This window comes from Hemitrygon akajei, chromosome 24, assembly GCF_048418815.1.
Source record: "Hemitrygon akajei chromosome 24, sHemAka1.3, whole genome shotgun sequence".
NCBI lineage: Eukaryota > Metazoa > Chordata > Chondrichthyes > Myliobatiformes > Dasyatidae > Hemitrygon > Hemitrygon akajei.
In genome coordinates, this window is record NC_133147.1 from 705294 (window position 1) to 723674 (window position 18381).

The 18381-nt window shown below is 44.2% G+C and overlaps 1 protein-coding gene across 1 annotated transcript in view; it reads left to right on the forward strand.

Annotated features, from left to right (window-relative positions):
- The first annotated feature begins 8828 nt into the window (after positions 1-8828).
- Positions 8829-18381, forward strand: part of LOC140715788 (uncharacterized) — a 118853-nt gene continuing 109300 nt past the window's right edge. Inside the window, exon 1 of the mRNA XM_073028176.1 lies at positions 8829-9615. Coding sequence (XP_072884277.1) covers positions 9444-9615 — 172 coding nt within the window. The 5' untranslated portion in view covers positions 8829-9443. The remainder of the gene's footprint in view (positions 9616-18381) is intronic.

Sequence of the window (18381 nt, forward strand, 5' to 3'; positions counted from 1 at the left end):
ATAAACAACATCCCTTCTTCCTGTACACGATCCATATTCCACCATTTCCTGCCTATGTACACAATCTATGTCCCATCATTCCCTGCGTATCTACATAATCCATATCCCATCATTCCCTGCACATGTACATGATCTATATCCCATCATTCCCTGCATATGTACGTGATCTATATCTGCCATTCCCTGCATTTCTACACAATCCATATCCCATCATTCCCTGCATATCTACATGATCCATATCCCGTGATCCCCTGCGTACTTACACAATCCATATCTGCTGTTCCTTGCATATCTACCTGATATATATCCCATCATTCCCTGCATTTTTACATGATCCAGATCCACAATTTCCTGCATATCTATATGATCCATATCCCATGATTCCCTGCTTATCTACATGATCCATATCTGCTATTCCTTGCATATCTACCTGATATATATCCCACCATTCCCTGCATATTCACATGATCCATATCCTCAATTCCCTGCATATCTATATGATCCATATCCGTCATTCCCTGTGTACATACACAATTCATACCCCAGCGTTCCCTGCGATCTACCCTGGTTTGTTCTCCCAAAGAGCAAAACCTCATGCTTGTCTGCATTAAATTCCAGCTGGTATTTTCAGCCCAGTTTTACAAATGGTGCAGATCCTACTGCAAGCTTTGATAACTTTTCTCACTACACTAATCTTGGTGTCATCTGTAACTTACCTGCTCTTATTTCACTTCTCTAGTATCTGCATTTTTTTGGACCATGGACTGCTCTCTGGTTTCTCCAGCTTTATTTGACCAGACAGAATCATGAGATGGTGAGGCTGTTGTCTGAGGAAAGTTTGAGCAGAGTGGACCTGCACTCTGTATCAGGAGCAGAAAATATTAGAAATACTTTTATAGAGAGAATGAGTTAACATTTCATGTCTACAACCTTCCATTAGACAGCAGAGAATTTCCAAATGTATTTTTTAATTTCAGTGTTCTGGCTTTGTCATTTTTTTTGATTTTTGATTAGGACACAGGTTTAGAAGAATGAAAATTGATCCCATGGAAACTTGCACCTTCTGAAGGGACCTAACAAGATTCATAGGAATTGTGTTTTTCCTGAGTGGGGTGTTCACAACCAATATTCAAATTCTCAAACTAAGGATTTGGTCATTCAAGGCAGGAGAGATGAAAACCTCTCCCAAACATGGAAGCTCAGCTTTAAGAGATATGAAAGAAGGATTATGACTATGAAGGGGATTGTGGAATGATGAGTTAGTGTAAGACAAAAACATAGAGGCAGAAGATTAATAATGATTTTTCTAAATGGCAGAACACATGTTGAGAGTGGAGTGGTCCATCCCTGCTTCTGTTCTTGTGTTCTTAATGTCATTCTAGAGTCAGGCAGCATGTAAACAGACCATTCATCCCTCCCCTTCCAGTGGGCACCCACCTGTATTAATCACACTTTCTAATAACTGGCTTGTGGCTGTGACGAGATGTGAGGACCCAAGTGCATCAGTGCCTGAGACTAGAATTGAGACACAATTTCGAGACTGAGACGAGAACAGGGTTTGCATTGAGCACCAAGTGCTCTTTAGGTGCTCTTTAAATGCCCAAATCTTGGTACCAAAACATGACCTCCAATTAGCAGAGCGGGACAGAATCTTTAAAGGGACTGTGCCAGCTATCCATGCTCCAGAGAATCAGAGTGCCTAAACTATAGAGGCTGGCATGGTTGGGTAAGTACTGTAACATTTCTATCTACCTCTGATATGAGGAAAGTATCCTTCAGTCTACCCTAACTACACCCTCATAAATATTATACAGTACTGTGCAAAAGTCTTAGACTCATATATAGCTAGTGCACAGTACTGTAGTAATTTTATGTATTGTACTGTACTGTAGCCGTTAGAAAAAAACAAATTTCATGACTTACGTGAGTGATGATAAACCTGATTCTGATATGGGTCTCTATTATGGACTGAGAATGGAAAGAGGTTAGGGAGAGGGAAATCATGGTTGGGAAAAGCGGAAAGGAGAGGGGAGGGAGAGAGAAGCACCAGAGAGACATTCTGTAATGATCAATTAACCAATTGTTTGGAATCAAATAACCTTGTCAGTTATCTTGGTTTTGGGTGTGTCTGCACCCATCCCTGACACTCCTTCTCTGCCACCTGTCCCACACCCCTCCCGAGGCACTCTACCCTTAACATTCCCAACATCCTTTGCTCCTGCCAGATTTGCAAACTCACTTTCTCCTCCACAAATAATGTACTGTGCAAAAATCTTAGGCACCCTAATATATAGGTGTGTGCATAAGACTTTTGCAGAGCACAGCATCTATCTCAATCAGGTTCTGTCTCAACCTCCTCTGCTCCCGGAGAACAGTCTTGTCTTGTCCTCTGCATTCTCACCACATACCTGAAACACTCCAGTCCAGGTGAATCTCTCTACACCCATTGCAGCATTCACACACCTTCCTACAGGGTGTAACCATGTAATGTCTTATGTAAAGGATTCTCCCATTCTTGCCCTTTCTAGCCCAAATATATCTCTTGGTCCTCGCTTCAGGGGACTAGGGACAGGTAATAAATGCTGGTTTGATGAGTGGTGACAGAGACCTGGAGGATAAGTCTTCCTTCACACATTTGCTGAGATATTCATGTGAGCAAGTTTAAAAAATCATGTTAACGAAAGGGTAAATAACTCTGTTTGCAAGTATAATTAAAGGGTTGGGCTGACATTTACTGGTGTGTTGAAGAATCACACACAGCTGGAGGCTATTTCAGTGTTTTACACTGAGCAATATTTGGGTGAAGCTGCAATCTAATGTCCTACTAATGAATCCACTTCCCCACTTGTACAATAACTGATTAAAGGAGGAACACCTCCTGAACCTGAGCCCCACGCAGGAACTTCAATACTCTACAGAACCATTACATTGATCTATTTTGTCAGTCTTATTGTATATATAGTTTTTCATAAATCCAATTGTATTTATTTTGCTGTAAATGCCTACAAGAAAATTAATCTCAAGGTAGTATATGATGACTTTGATAATAATTTTACTTTGACTTAGAATTAAATAATTTACAAAGCTCTTCACAGAATTCAATAATTTCCATAGTTCCATTTAATATCAAAGAATGTATACCTGTACATATAACCTGAAATTCTTGCCCTTTGCAGACATCCATGAAAACAGAACAGTACCCCAAAGAACAAACATCAGTAAAAATGTTAGAACTCAAAGCCCCCTTCTGCCCCTCCCACACACAAGCAGCAGCAAAGTATCAACCCTCCCCCTCCCCTACTTAAATCAGCAAAAATCATCAGTGCCCTCCACTCACCAAACAAGCAATAAGCAAAGCCCCAAGAAAGACCATGATCTGCAGTACAACAAAAACTAATCATTCACCCAACAATTGGACATGCCACAAGCACTCTCCCTCTCCCCCTAATAAAGAGAAAAAAGAGGTATCACACAGTGAGGAGGGGAGAGGGAGGGGGAAGAGAATTTTATATATATACACACATATAGTTGGAGTTCAAACCAGATAAGTGTGAGGTGGTTCATTTTGGTAGATCAAATATGATGGCAGAATATAGTATTAATGGTCAGACTCTTGGCAGTGTGGAGGATCAGAGAGATCTTGTGGTCCAAGTCCATAGGACACTCAAAGCTGCTATGCAGGTTGACTCTGTGGTTAAGAAGGCATACGGTGCATTGGCCTTCATGAACTGTGGGATCAAACTTAGTAGCCGAGAGGTAATGTTGCAGCTATATAGGACCCTGGTCAGACCCCACTTGGAATACTGTGCTCAATTCTGGTCGCCTCACTACAGGAAGGATGAGGAAACTATAGAAAGGGTGCAGAGGAGACTTACAAGGATGTTGCCTGAATTGGGGAGCATGCCTTATGAGAATAGGTTGAGTGCACTCGGCCTTTTCTCCTTGGAGCAACGAAGGATGAGAGGTGACTTGATGGAGGTGTACAAGATAATGAGAGGCATTGATCATTTGGATAATCAGAGGCTTTTACCCGGGGCTGAATTGGCTAGCACAAGAGGGCATAGATTTAAGGTGCTTGGAAGTAGGTACAGAGGAGATGTCAGGGGTAAATTTTTTACGCAGAGAGTGGTGAGTGCGTGGAATGGGCTGCCAGTGGAAACAATAGGGTCTTTTAAGCGACTCCTGGATGGCTACGTGGAACTTAGAAAAATAGAGGGCTATGGGTAAAGCCTAGGTAGTCCTAAGGTAGGGACATGTTTGGCACAGCTTTCTGGGCCGAAGGGCCTGTGTTGTGCTGTAGGTTTTCTATGTTTCTATGTTAAGTACCAAGACCTCTGACAGATGATCTGCTGTTCCAGATATTCTGTTTTCTCACACAATGCTTCACTTTGCAACACTGACATAGAATTGGTTCATCCACAGGGCCACAAAGCCTCAGAATTCTGAACTGCATCCTTGATGATATTTGCCTAGTGTGGGTTAGAGCCGTGGCCTCCTGTAAAGTAATGCCTCGGTTCCTGAAATGGATCCTGACTTAAACACAGAACATTCACTTGTCATTGGACATCTGGAATATCTAGAGAAAGTCTGGATAAAATGCAGCAAAGAAGCAGGAGGAGGCCATTTGGCCCCATATCTGCTGTATCATTCAATAAGATCATGGTTGGTCTGTTAGCTCAGCACCAGTTTGCCACATTAGATTCTCAAGTGTCGACACTTGCTGGAGTTTAGAAGACTGGGGCGTGTGAGCTGCTGAGAGGAATGGCTGGTCAGGGATGCTAGGGTCTTGTCACAGAACAAGGGGTTAGACATGGGCAACTAACGTCTCCTTTCAGTGAACTGAAAAGATTAGAAATTCTCTTTGAGAGCTGTGGGTTTTGGGAATTCAAAAGAAGTGTGGTTAAGACCAGAGTTTAGTAGTCATCCACAAATTTGCCTATGGCACCACTATTATAGCAGAATCTTGGATGGCAATGAGAAGGTGCACAGGAATGAGATAGATCAGCTGGTTGAGTGATGTTGCACTCAACATCAGTAAGACTAAAGAACTGATTGAGGACTTCAGGAAGGGGATGTCAAAACTTCACAGGAGTTTGAGGAGATTTAGTAAGACACAGGAAAACTTCCATAGATGTACAGAGGAGAGCATTGTGACCATCTCGTATGGAGGGAGCCAATACAGAAGACTGGAAAAAGCTGTAGAGGTTTGTAAATTTATTCAGCCTCATCACGATCACAACCCTCCCCACCATTGAGCAAATCTTTAAAAGGCAGTAGCTTAAGAGAACATCCATCATTAACGTCCCTCACTATCCAGGACACAGCCTCTTCTCATTACCACCATCAGGGAGGAGGTACAGGAGCCTGAAGACGCTGTTGAATACCCATACTCAGCAGGACATCAGAGATGTCATCTTTCTTTAACGAATGGGGTTTCCCTCCCTCTACTATTGATGCTGCTCTCACCTGCATCTCCTCCATTTCCCATGCATCTGTGCTCACCCCATTTTTGCCGCTGTAATAGTGATAGAGTTCCTCATCCTTACCTACCACCCCATCAGCTTCCAGATCCAACACATCATCCTCTGTCTCCAAGGGATCCTACCACTAAACATGTCTTTATCTCTCTACCCCCTCCTCTTTCCACAGGGATCGCTCTCTCTGTGATTTCCTTGTCCATTTGTCTCTCCCACTAATCTCCCTCCTTGCCCTTATCTCTGTAAGCGGCCCAAGTGCTTCACCTGCCCATACACCTCCTCCCTCACCTCCATTCAGGTCCCCTAACAGTCCTTCCAGGTGAGGCAGCACTTCACCTGTGAATCTGCTGTGGCCGTCTATTGTGTCTGGTTCTCCCAATGCATTATCCTCTACCTAGGTAAGACCTATCGCAAATCGGGGGACTCCTTTTTGAGCATCTCTGCACCGCCTGCCACTAGTGGGACTTCCCAGTGGCCAAACATTTTAATTCCCAATCCCATCCCCCATTCCGAAGTGTGGTCCTTTGCTTCCTCTTGTGCCAAGATGAGGCCACTCTCAGGGCGCAGGAGCAACACCTTATATTCTGTCTTGGTACCTCTAACCTGATGGTTTTTCCTATTGAATTTTCCTTCCAGTAGCCAAATTTCACTGCCCCTTCCTCTATTCCCCACTCTGACCTTTTCTTCTTCTCACCTGCCTATTACTTCCCCCGAGCCCCCTTCTTCCCTTTCTCCTGTGGTTCCCTCCCTACTCCTATCAGACTCCTTCCTTTCCAGTCTTTGACCTTTCCCACCCACCTGACTTCACTATTACCTTCCAGCTATCCTCCTTCCCAGCCTTCCACCTTTTTATTCTGGCATCTTCCCCCCTTCCTTCCCAGTCCTGAAGAAGGGTCTCAGCCTAAAATGTCAATAGTTTAATCATTTCCATAGATGCTGCCTGACTTGCTGAGTTCCTCCAGCATTTTGTGTGTGTTACTCAAAATTTTAAGAATAGCTTCTTTCCTCCACCATCAGATTTCTGAACAGTCCATGAATTCACGAACCCTATTCGCTATTTTTTTTATCAGAATCATAACCAGGTTTAATTTCACTAGCATATGTCATGAATTATTTTCCACTATTTATATAGTAATTTTTATAACTTTGCACTATACTACTGGTGTGAAATAACACATTTCATGTCATATAATTCAGTGATAATGGAGGTGATTCTGATTCCTGAATTAAATAAGTGTTGGATCAGACCATACCACCCACTCCTGCTCATTCTCAGTAAGCTGCAGTAGAGGGCTTGACTTCTCAGCATCAGACCAAGATCTGGACTTTGCTCTGTTCGGCGTCAGACTGATAGACTGAGATCTGGCTTCTGAGTCATGCTGCCATTTCACCAATGGCATCCTTCTTATCATGATTGGTGCTTGATGAGCCAGTGAAAGGCTGGATCCAGCCCACAAGATTGATGTCCAAGCTGGGGAGCAGGGAATAGGGTTAGGTTAACATCTGTGCAAGGCAAGGAAATTGCCTTTTATGTTTTGACTCATGCTTCCAGATTTTTTTTGATTTTTTTGGTAGTTGTTGATTTTATTTGGCCCAAACTTTTCAATTAATTGTCTAATTTATTACCATTTCTATACTGAAACCAAGGATTGTGTTGGTGTCTGGTTCCTAAAAGTGGGCTGTTTATCACTGAAAGAACAGACACTCAGGATGTAAATGCCAAGGTTCCTTTAGTCAGATTCTGAGCTCAGGGATGGTATCGCAGTTGATGTTAGGTTGCATGGTTTTTGGCTCGGGTCTGGTCACCGATTCACTGGGATCATGGCTGGTATTACACAGCCATGGAGTCCCAACTAATGCCACTCATTTGTACTAACTTCTCATTCCAGCTCCTCATTCAGACCCTTCTCTGCCAAGGAAAATCTAAGTGATCTTTCAGGCATTTAAATGTTGTCCGTAAGACATGAGCAGAATTAGGCCATTTGGCCCTTTGAGTCTGCTCCACCATTCAATCATGGCTAATTTATCTTCCCTCTTAACCCCAATCCCTTACCTTCTTCCTGTAATCTGACCCCATAACCAGGAGACTGTCAGTAATTCTGCTTCCAGTACTCCCTCCGGCAGTGTGTTCTGGGTACTCGCCACTCTCTGGGTGGAACCTACCCCTCAGATTCTCTAAATCATTTTCTCTTTACCCTAAGTCTATCTCCTCCAGTTTTTTTCTACTGGTGTGGGTTGAAGTTTTCTGTTGTCAACATACTCAGGTTTTAGTTACATCCGTTCCTAACCTCCTCTGCCTCAGGAATAACAGAACCAGCCTCCCGGAACTGAAACACTGAATCCTGAGGAGCCTCCTTTGCACATCTCCAGCACAGTCCTGTGGGTTGGTTGTATCCGGGTTAGGGTGGTCCTACCCAGGTTAGAGGTGGACCTATCCAGGGTTGGAGTTTAGTGTTTGGTATTGGATTAGAATTTGTCTTTAAGGGTTAGGGCTCAGAGGTTATGGTTGAGGGTCATAGGTTGGGTGCTGATTTTGGGAGTACATCTGCTTTCTGTCAGTGAAGTGATGGTTATGGGGTTTGTTCTGGCTGGTGTAAGGATATGTTGGGTTACCAGGTTAAGCAGATGGGTGATTGTGGGGTTTGTTTTGACTGGTGTAAGGTTACTTTGGGTTAACTGGTTAAGTTCTGTGAGCAGCTTTCCGATGTTTCCCCTTTCACTGGTGCCAGCCACTCTGGTTTCCATTTGTCATTGCTTTTTACTGTCAACCCTCGGTGGGTCACCCTGATAAGAGTTAAGAATGAGACAAGGAAGAGGTGCAATAGATAAGATCTGAAAGTCTTGTAGAGTCCTGATGAAGGTAAACATTGAGTGGGGGTGGGGGTGGGGAATGCTGCTGGATACCTCTCACCTGCAGGATTACAGCTACTCTGGAGGTGACTGAACCCAACCAGGTCATTTACTGAGATGGTATTTCACAGAGACTTTTGGAGTTGGAATGGTCAGTGGTTACTACAAGCGATTTGAGATGACAGTCTGCTCCTTAGTCTGTTTCAATGTGAGCACAGCCGTGCTGCGTAACGGGGCAAAGGTTACTCGCTGCTCTGGGGGAGTGTATAGGTAGGCGGCGAGACCCTCGTACACGCTTTAACTACAGATCACATCATCTCCAGCCCAGAGGCTTACTGCATTTCACTACCACCGTTTTGTGTGGCTTGGTAATTCCTGCTTTATTGTCCTTTCTGCTGAATAGAGCTGGGGTGGGGAGACATCTATACGTTTGCGGTGAAGTGTCGTATTTCATGGGAGTGCTTCCTAGTACCTCCCAGTGCGAGGAGTGCCAGACAGTCTAGGTTTTGCTTCGCTGCCTGCAAACGGTTAGGTGTAAAGCAGCGAAACAGGCTGGACTTCTCACGCTCATGCGCCTCCGACCTTGCAGAGGATCAGGAAATAATTCTGCCCGATACTGCGGAGGGTGCTGGAGCTTGTAACACGCAGCGGGAGTGATTGTTGGCTGTAGGGTGGAGTTCGTCCACCACTAGATGATGTGGGATTAATGTGAGTCAGCAAACTACACTGACATCCCTGGTTGTTTAAAGTAAAGAAGAGCCGAGTTAGATGGAGGCGGAGTGGGATTTTCCGGGTATTTTACCATGTTCTGCACCAGCACGGTACTGTTGACGCGTTGGCCGGTGGACTTCACTTTTCAAGCACCATGAGCTGTCAGACAAGCTATAAATTGTTCAGTGACTGTTAAAATAACTCTTGGTTAGAAAATAATTAGAGGGTTTACTGTTTTCTGAAGTTGATCCATCCAGGCAACCATCCGATGTGGAAAGTGTTTCGAAGTCCGTTTGGATTTGACTTGTACATGTTTGCTGTTGGTTCTGCGTGGGGCTGAGCACACCCAGGGAGTCTTTTGTTACTGAAGTCAGCCGAGCTCCTGGGAGTCACCGGACAGTCGTGATGGATGATTTCTCCGGCTTGGAGGTAACATTGAAAAATAAAAAAAAGGCAAAATCGAACTCTTTACGGCGAGCACTAAGCTGGCTAAGGCTGTCAGGACGCAAGAAAAAGAGGTCGCAGAGTGAAGGGGACAAATTAGCATCCAGGCTGAGAAAAGGTTCTCAAAGTTCAGGTGAGCCGACTTTTAAGTTTTGACTTTCCCCTGTTATCATCCAGGTTCAAAGACCCAGCAACCGGAGATTCAGTAATGGCTGATCTTTTCCGTGTCAAACATGCGCCAGAATTGCCAAGCCAATAAATTTCCTTTGAACAGTTCAAGGTCCTGACGACCTTGTTTGCGCTGCTCATGAAACGGTAATGAGCTGAAAACTAGCGAACTGCACAAAGGTCTTTTTTCTTTACGCTGCCTGCAAAGAACCCTTTCCAGAATTGGGGAATGGGAAACTGTCCTGCACAGGAACCTGTTCCAGAGTTAGGGGATAGGAATTTGTCCTGCAGAGAACCCTTTCCAGAGTTGGGAAATGGGAAACTGTCCTGTACAGGAACCCGTTCCAGAGTTGGGGAATGGGAAACTGTCCTGTTCAGGAACCCATGCCAGAGTTGGGGAATGGGGACCTGTCCTGTTCAGGAACCCGTTCCAGAGCTGGGGAATGGGGACCTTGTCCTCGGACTCTCTGGCGGACCTTTCGAATCATGGGATACCACCTTCAATTTCTATATTACTGTCATTGCAAGGATCCCTTTTCTCGATTTCTCATTCTCAGTGTTCCTCCGGTGTGTGTGGGTCTGGTTAATGAAAGCGTGAGCTGCACTGGACAGCCCCGGATCAGTGTGGCCTGTGAGTGCAGTCTCCCCGCCGCTGGTTACCCAAGACTGGATCGATCTGAGGGGTGCAGTTGGGGAAAAGAGATCTTGAATGTACTATTTCCACTGGAATGAGTTTGATATGAGAAGGAGTCTGATCTGAGCCGTTTGCACATGGGTGTTCTGTTGATATTCACTGGAGTTGAACTGAGCTGTAAGCAAAACTGTGGGTGAGGTAGCACACTGAAATTGTACTGTTGTTAGCACTGGCTTCATAGTAAAGTCCTTTCACCTGATTGATGTAGGACTAACTTTAGATTGTTTGATTGGAAACCATGAACCAGTACCTGAGGATGAGAATCGCATGAATAACCAGTTAAAACGAGCTAATTTTGAATTGTCAATAATTTACAATACCCCCCCCCCCCAACCCCCATGGTCCATGCAAACAGTTTCAGGTTGACTTCATTTGGCTTATACTTGATGTACTGTTGTTTGGTCACTTACAGCAAATAATTTGGTTTCAAAAGCATTTTGGAAGGATTTTCACAGTCTGACAAATCATTGTATTGAATTTAAAATAAAATCAAATTTCCAGAAATTGCTGGAGATACTGAACAGGCCAAGCAGCCTCTGGGGAGAGGAGAGGGCTGATGTTTGTGGATAACAGGCCGGGCAGCCTCTGGGGAGAGGAAAGGGCTGATGTTTGTGGACAACAGGCCGGGCAGCCTCTGGAGGGGAACAGCTGATGTTTCAGGTCAGAACATTAATGAGAGCTGGAAAACTAGAACTGGAACAGCTTAACACTATTCCAGTTCTGATGAATGCTCATCTAACTGAAATCTCCACAGATGCTGCCTGACCTGCTGAGTATTTCCAGTTAATATTTAGATTTCCAACTGTATTTTAGGTGCTTTGGGTTACTTCTAAAGGTTAGGCTGTGTGCGTACATGCACATTGTCTATAGGTTGGACTGTGTACAGATATGCACATTGACTGTAGGTTGGTAAACACAAAGTACACTGCAGATGCTGTGGTCAAAGCAACACACACAACATGCTGGAGGAACTCAGCAGGTTGGGCAGCATCCATGGAAATGAACAGTCAACGTTTCGGGCCGAGACCCTTCATCAAGACTAAAGGTTGGACTGTGTACAGATATGCACATTGTCTATAGGTTGGACTGTGTACAGATATGTACATTGTCTAAAGGTTGGACTGTGTACAGATGTGCACATTTTCTAAAGGATAGATTGTGTACGAGTATGCACATTGTCTATAGGTTGGGCTGAGTACAGATATGCATGTTGTCTATAGGTTGGACAGTGTACAGATATGCACATTGTAGGTTGAGCTGTGTACGTACATGCACATTGTCTGTAGGTTGGGCTGTGTACAGATATGCACGTTGTCTATAGGTTGGACTGTGTACAGATATGCACATTTGCTGTAGTTTGGTAAACACAAAGTACATTGCAGATGCTGTGGTCAAAGCAACACACACAACATGCTGGAGGAACTCAGCAGGTTGGGCAGCATCCATGGAAATGAACAGTCAATGTTTCGGACCGAGACCCTTCATCAATACTAAAGGTTGGGCTGTGTACAGATATGCACGTTGTCTATAGGTTGGACTGTGTACAGATATGCACATTATCTTTAGGTTGGATTGTGTACAGATATGCATGGTGTCATGCCAAAGTGGGCATTGAGAAACTCCATTTACAATGTAGCTTGTAGGTTGATGACGGTGATGGTTGTCACCTTGCTCGGGTCCAATATCTCCTGATTGCAGTTTTTGCATAATTCATTGTATCTGTATACCCTGGCAGTGTGGCGAGTTCAACTCGGTATGTCAGAGCTAACTTTCTGATGCCTTTCAGCTGCTTGTGCGGTATCAGTGAAAACTACTTTGAATTGAATCTGATTTAAGTTTTTGTGTAAAAGAGCCATTTGCATTTGTAACCACCAGCCTTTCCGAGATGAGGGCAGCTGAGAGTTCTGTACAAGTGTAACTGTGGTTTTGCAAGGAAGAAAAGGCAAATCTTTTTTGTTAACTTGCATGTACCTAGAATGGCCAAACACCCATTTCAGCCATCGATTGGTTTAACCCCACCAGTGCTATATCGTTTATAATTTGTAACTACAGAGGATAAGTTCAATATCAGTAGAACAAGCAAATCTGCTGATTCCATCTCTGGCTGGTGGAGGCAGGAATAATGAGAATAGAACTGTTGTCTTTTGAAATAAATGTAAATAGAAAATCATTCTTCTTGTTCTTAAGCCCATCACCCCTACTTGGGTATAGGCCAGCATAAGTAGCTCCTCTGCCTAAGTAGAGCTCCTCCATCGTCCTCTATATCCGCTATATGTCCTGTATAGCTCCTCCATCGTCCTCTGTCCTGGGTCGATAGAAGGACTTTCAGCACACAACTTCAAACTCCTTCTAGGTGAAGATCCTTCCTCTCGGGCTGAGGTCTCTGGAGCATCTGTTGGCGTTTCTGTAGCTCTGGGATTTTCCAGGATGGGGTTGCTAGTCCTATGCCCAACCCTCCTCCTTTCGCAGCTGGGCTTGGGACCATCCATGGTGGAGTTAAATGGGAAATATGTTTTAAGTCATAGACACAAGAGAGAGTGCAGATGCTGGAAATCTAAAGCAATACACACATTGTGCTGGAGGAGCTCAGCAGCTCAGGCAGCATCTGTGGATGGGAATAAACAGTCAATGTTTCAGGCCGAGACTCTTCATCAGGAGTGGAAAGGAAGGGGGTAAGGGAGGAAGAAGTTCAAGGTGATAGGTGAAACCAGGAGAGGGGGTGAAGTAAAGAGCTGGAACGTTGATTGGTGGAAGAGATAAAGGGCTGGAGGAGGGGGAATCTGATAGGAGAGGGCAGAAGACCATGGGAGAAATGGAAGGGAGAGGAACACCAGAGGGAGGTGATGAGCAGGTAAGAAGAGAAGGAGAGAGGGGAAAACAAGAATGGGGAATGGTGAAGGAGAGGGGGTGAGGTTCAGTTATCAGAAGTTTGAGAAATTGATGTTAATGCCATCGGGTTGGAGGCTACCCAGATGAAATATAAGGTATTCCTCCTCTAACCTGTGTGGTCCCATCATGGCTGTAGTGGAGGCCATGGACTACATGTCAGAATGGGACAGGGAAGTAGAAATGAAACTCCCGGTGGCCACCATTTCAATTCTTCTTCCCATCCCCACGATAGAGGATTGGAAAGCTTTTAAAACCTCCAGAAAGAAACTAAAAGAATCATTAGGAGGGAAAAGATGAAATTTGAAAGCAAGCTAGTGAACAATCTCAAGATGGATAGAGAGAACTTTTTCAAGTATATAAAAAGTAAAAGAGGTGAGTGTGAATATAGGACCACTAGAAAATGAGGCTGGAGAAATAATAACGGGGACAAGGAGATGGCAGATGAACTAAATGAGTATTTTGCATCAGTCCTCACTGTGGAAGACACTAGCAGTATTCCAGGTATTGAAGGGTGTGAGGGAAGAGAAGTGAGTGCAGTTATTATTATAAGGGAGAAGATGCTCTAAAAGCTGAAAGACCTAAAGGAGAATGGGGAAGAAAGTGGCAAAGGAAATATAATGTTGGAAAATCCATGGCCATGCACTTGGGTAGTAGAAATAAATGTGCAATCTGAGATGCAGAGGGACTTGGGAGTCCTTGTGTAGAACACCCCATAGGTTAACTTGCAGGTTGAGTTGGTGGTGAGGAAGGCAAATGCAATGTCAGCATGTACAAGAGCAGGGATGTGAGGCTTTATTAGGCACTGGTGAGGCCTCACCTAGAGTATTGTGAACAGTTTTGGGCCCCTTATCTTAGAAAAGATGTGCTGGCATTGGAGAGGGTCCAGAGGAGGTTCAGAAGGATGATTCCAGGAATGAAAGGACTATCATACGAGGAATATTTGATGGCTTTGGGTCTGTACTCGCTGGAATTCAGAAGGATGAGGCGGCATGTCATTGAAACCTTTTGAATGTTGAAAGGCCTGGACAGAGTAGATGTGGAAAAGATGTTTCCCATGGTGGGAGAGTGTAGGACAAGAGGGCACAGCCTCAGGATACAGGGGTGCCCTTTCAAAACAGAGATGTAGGGAAATTTCTTTAGCCAAAGGGCAGTGAATTTGTGGAATTTGTTGCTATGTGCAGCTGTGGAGGCCAGGTCATTGGATGTATTTAAGGCAGAGATTGATAGGTTCTTGATTGGGCATGACATCAAAAGTTACAGGGTGAAGGCTGGGGAGTGGGGCTAAGGAGGGGGAGAAAAGGATCAGCCATGATTGAAAGGCAGGTCAGACTTGATGGGCCAAAATGGCCTAATTCTGCTGCTATTTATTATTGTTTTATTTGTTATTATTATTATTTTTAATCTTTGTATTTGCACAGTTTGTTGGTTTTTTTGCACATTGGTTGTAGTCTGTTCTGTTAGGTGCGGTCCTCCATTAATTCTATTGTGTTACTTGTACTTACTATGATTGCCCACAAGAAAATGAATCACAGGGTTGTAGATGGTGATATATATGAACTTGGATTACAAACTTACTTTGAACTTGTTGAAATAGTGAAATAGTTTCATTTTCACTCTCAGCCATTTCTGGTATCTCTAAGCCTGAATGCTTGAAAATGCGGTGAGCAAAACAGTTTCAAATTGTCTTACTGCTTCTTTCCCGTCAACTGTCAGTGGCAAAAAGCACCTCTGTTAGAACACAATCACACACAAATGACGCTATTTAAAATCTGTTCACTCTAAGCACTGTGCAATGTCTAATTGCTACACAAATGCATATGTCTGACACTAGTTTAAAAACTATTCGGTAAGTCTCCTGTTCCAATTAAGAGGCATAGTCTTCCAAATAAATGAAGGGAATCCTGGCTGTTTTCTCAATTAGATTTTGTTCTTTAAGAGTTGTTCCAAATAAGTGGCTGACTTGATTAATCTTTGGCCCAATTAACTGGCATCTACTGTATGAAAATAGAAACCAAAAGCAGCAAATGTTGGCTGTCATGGCAGCATCTGTGAGGAGATGAACTGAGTTGATGCTTGACACTCTGGGTTTCACCTTAGAAGCAAAATCCTTCCTTCCCCTGCAACTTCAAGCAGGCTTACATTCTCTAAAGCAACACACACAAAATGCTGGAGGAAACAGTCGGTGTTTCAGGCCGAGGCCCTTCTTTGGGTCTCTTTACTTTCTCCATTCTGATGCAAAGTCTTCCTCTGAAATTTTCCCTCTGTTTCTCTTTTCATTGGTACTGACTGACCTATTGAACATTGTTCTCTCCTCAGGGATTGATCAGAGCCAGATTGACCTCAATCCACTACCTTTCCATTCAAAGGCATTGGTGTTTCCATAGCAGGCTGCGATGCAGCCAGTCCATATACTCTCCTGTGTTTGGCCCATATCTCTACAAACTTTTCCTATCTGTGTACCTGTCCAAATACCTTTTAGAAGTTGCAATTGTACCTGCCTCAACCACTCCCTCTGGCAGCTTGTTCCAGATTTCCTCCGAGTTCTGTGTGGAATAACATTTCCCTCTGGCCCCCTTTCAATCTTTTCCCTCTCACCTTACTGTTTCCTCTAGTTTTAGTCTCCTCCACCCTGGGGATAAATCTCTGACTCTACACAACATTGCCCAATGTAAGGTCATTTTTGTTCTGGCCAGTTCTGATGTTAATGAGCTGAGTTTGCCTCTCCAGGGGCTGCCAGTTATCGGCATGTATTTTAATTTCTGATTTCCAATGACTGCCATGTTTGGTACCTCACAGTTTCAGTACTGATTTTTTTTCTCATCTGCCCTTGATCATCTTCCTCGATTTATATGGTCCCCAGAGAGCTGTTATTAAGCAGCCTTCACCACTTCAATCTGAAGGCTCTGAAAGTATTTGTGACATCTGGATTCTCTTTGGCTCCAGCCTCCCACAGACATTGCCTTTGTTTTCCCTGCCTCCCATTCTCCTTTGTAATTTAAAGCATACTTACTTTCTCTTTTCTCATACTTCAGGTAAAATGTCATCAACCTGAAGTATTAACTGTGCTTCTCCCTCTGCAGATGCTGCTGGACCTGCTGAGTGTTTCCACAGCTCCAGCTCAGCAGATTTTTGCTTTTTGAAGGTCATCATGATTTTCTTTCACCATCCTTATGGACAGAGAGTTCCAGTGCACAGTTATTGTCTGTGTAAAATAGAAAACACTCACACTCACTGTATCTTCGGTCCAGAATTTTAAATATGTTCCCCCAGTCCCAGTGTCACCCACAGGTAGAACCTGCGTCCCTCTGCCTTATCCAAGATGGTCAGTCTGCTTCACCAAGTGACCGTACGTGAGCAGGCATTGTCGTTAGCCTGGTCTCCATCTGACATGACTACACTTCAGGGAATCAAATTATATGGAAAGGAATGGTATTGAAATAAATAAGTGGATGTCAGAGAAGGCATGAGGGCTGTTTTTGATGTTCATTTCCAGCTGTACCTCTGTCTTAAACTAAGAACAGAACTCAACTGACTTGGCCCCCAGTCAGTCCCTGGGAGGGAGAAGCCAGCTGTTAACCAACTAACCATCATGCTGCATTTGAAACTGGGTGCTTACAGCTTTACACTGCCTGTTCACTTCAGCTGCTGGACATCTTGAGGGTGACATGGCAGTGCAGTGGTCAGTCAACAGCTTGAGGTGATGTCGCAGCTCTAGTTAGACCACACTCGGAATATTGAGTTCAGCTCTGGTCACCTCATCTTGGGAAGGACTATGAAAGATGCGGAGGACATTTATCAGGATGCTGCCTGGATTAGACAGCAGGTCTTCTGAGGAAAGGTTGGGTGAGCAAGGGCTATTCTCTTTGAAGAGGTGACTTGATAGACGTGTATAAAATGATAGGAGACATTGACTGAGTGGACAGCTAGTGCCATTTTTCCCAAGACAGAAATGGCTAACACAAGAGGACATCCTTTTAAGGTGATTGGGTGTGTCAGGGGTAGGTTTAATACATACAGCGTTATTGCTTGGTGGTGGTGAGAGAAGCAGATACATTAGGGACATTTAAGGGCCTATTAAGAGGGCTAATTTCCAATCCTATCAGGTTCCATCTTGCTCAGTTCCTTGCCTTCCCGACCAATCAACTTCACCTTCTCACATCAATCCCATTTCCACCCCATCCCCCTACCTACCTCTCCCCTCTCACTCGGATTCATCTATCACCCACCAAGCTTGTGCTCCTCCCATCCTTTTATTCTGGCTTCTGCCCTCACTTTTTGAAGTCTTGATGAAACTTTGTCCATTTCCCTCCATAGATGCTGCCTGACCTGCTGAGTACCTCCAGCAGTCTGTGTGTGTTGCTCCAGATTTCCAGCATCTGCAGCATCTTTAGTGTCACATCAAATACCAGCAACTGTTTCTATTTCAAACTATTGGCATCTACTCTGAACTTCACAAGAACAAAGGATACCATTTCAGACTCAGTGGCAGCACTTCGCCTTCTGAAATGCCCCTCTGAGATTCAGTCACTGCAGCCTTCAAATGTTTCCATTAAGGGTCAGATTGAGTCAGCACAAACTGGTTGGGCTGACTAGCCTGTCTCTGTGCTCCAGTAGTCTACAATGCGTCTTGAGTGCAGTAAATTGGCTAGATACACACCATGAATGGTTGGACTCTTATGAAGCACTGAAAAACAGGGGGACAAGGATTCCTGAGGATGGCAGCCCAGCTAGATAAGGTGGTGATGTTGGCTGATGGGAAACTTGCCTTCATTAGTTGAGGCACAGAACATAACAGTAGGGAGGTTCTGCTACAACTTTATAAAGTGTTGTTTAAGCCACAGCTCGAGTTCTGTGTACAGTTCTGGTCCCATACGATAGGAAGTACACAATTGAACTGGAGAGGGTGCAAAGGAGATTCACCAGGAGATGGAGAGAGTGGAGATGCTGGGTTTGGAGTGGAAAAGGCTAAAGGAGATCTGAATGAAATGTTCCTCTCTACAGAGGTGCCTGTAAATAGGGGATGTGGAGAGGAAATTTCACTCAGAAGGTGAGTGGAATCTGGAACATACTATCCAGGACACAGAGGCTGTGTGAGTCTCCACTCTTTTCACACGAGAACCTGAAATACCATTGGTAAGAAAGCTGCAG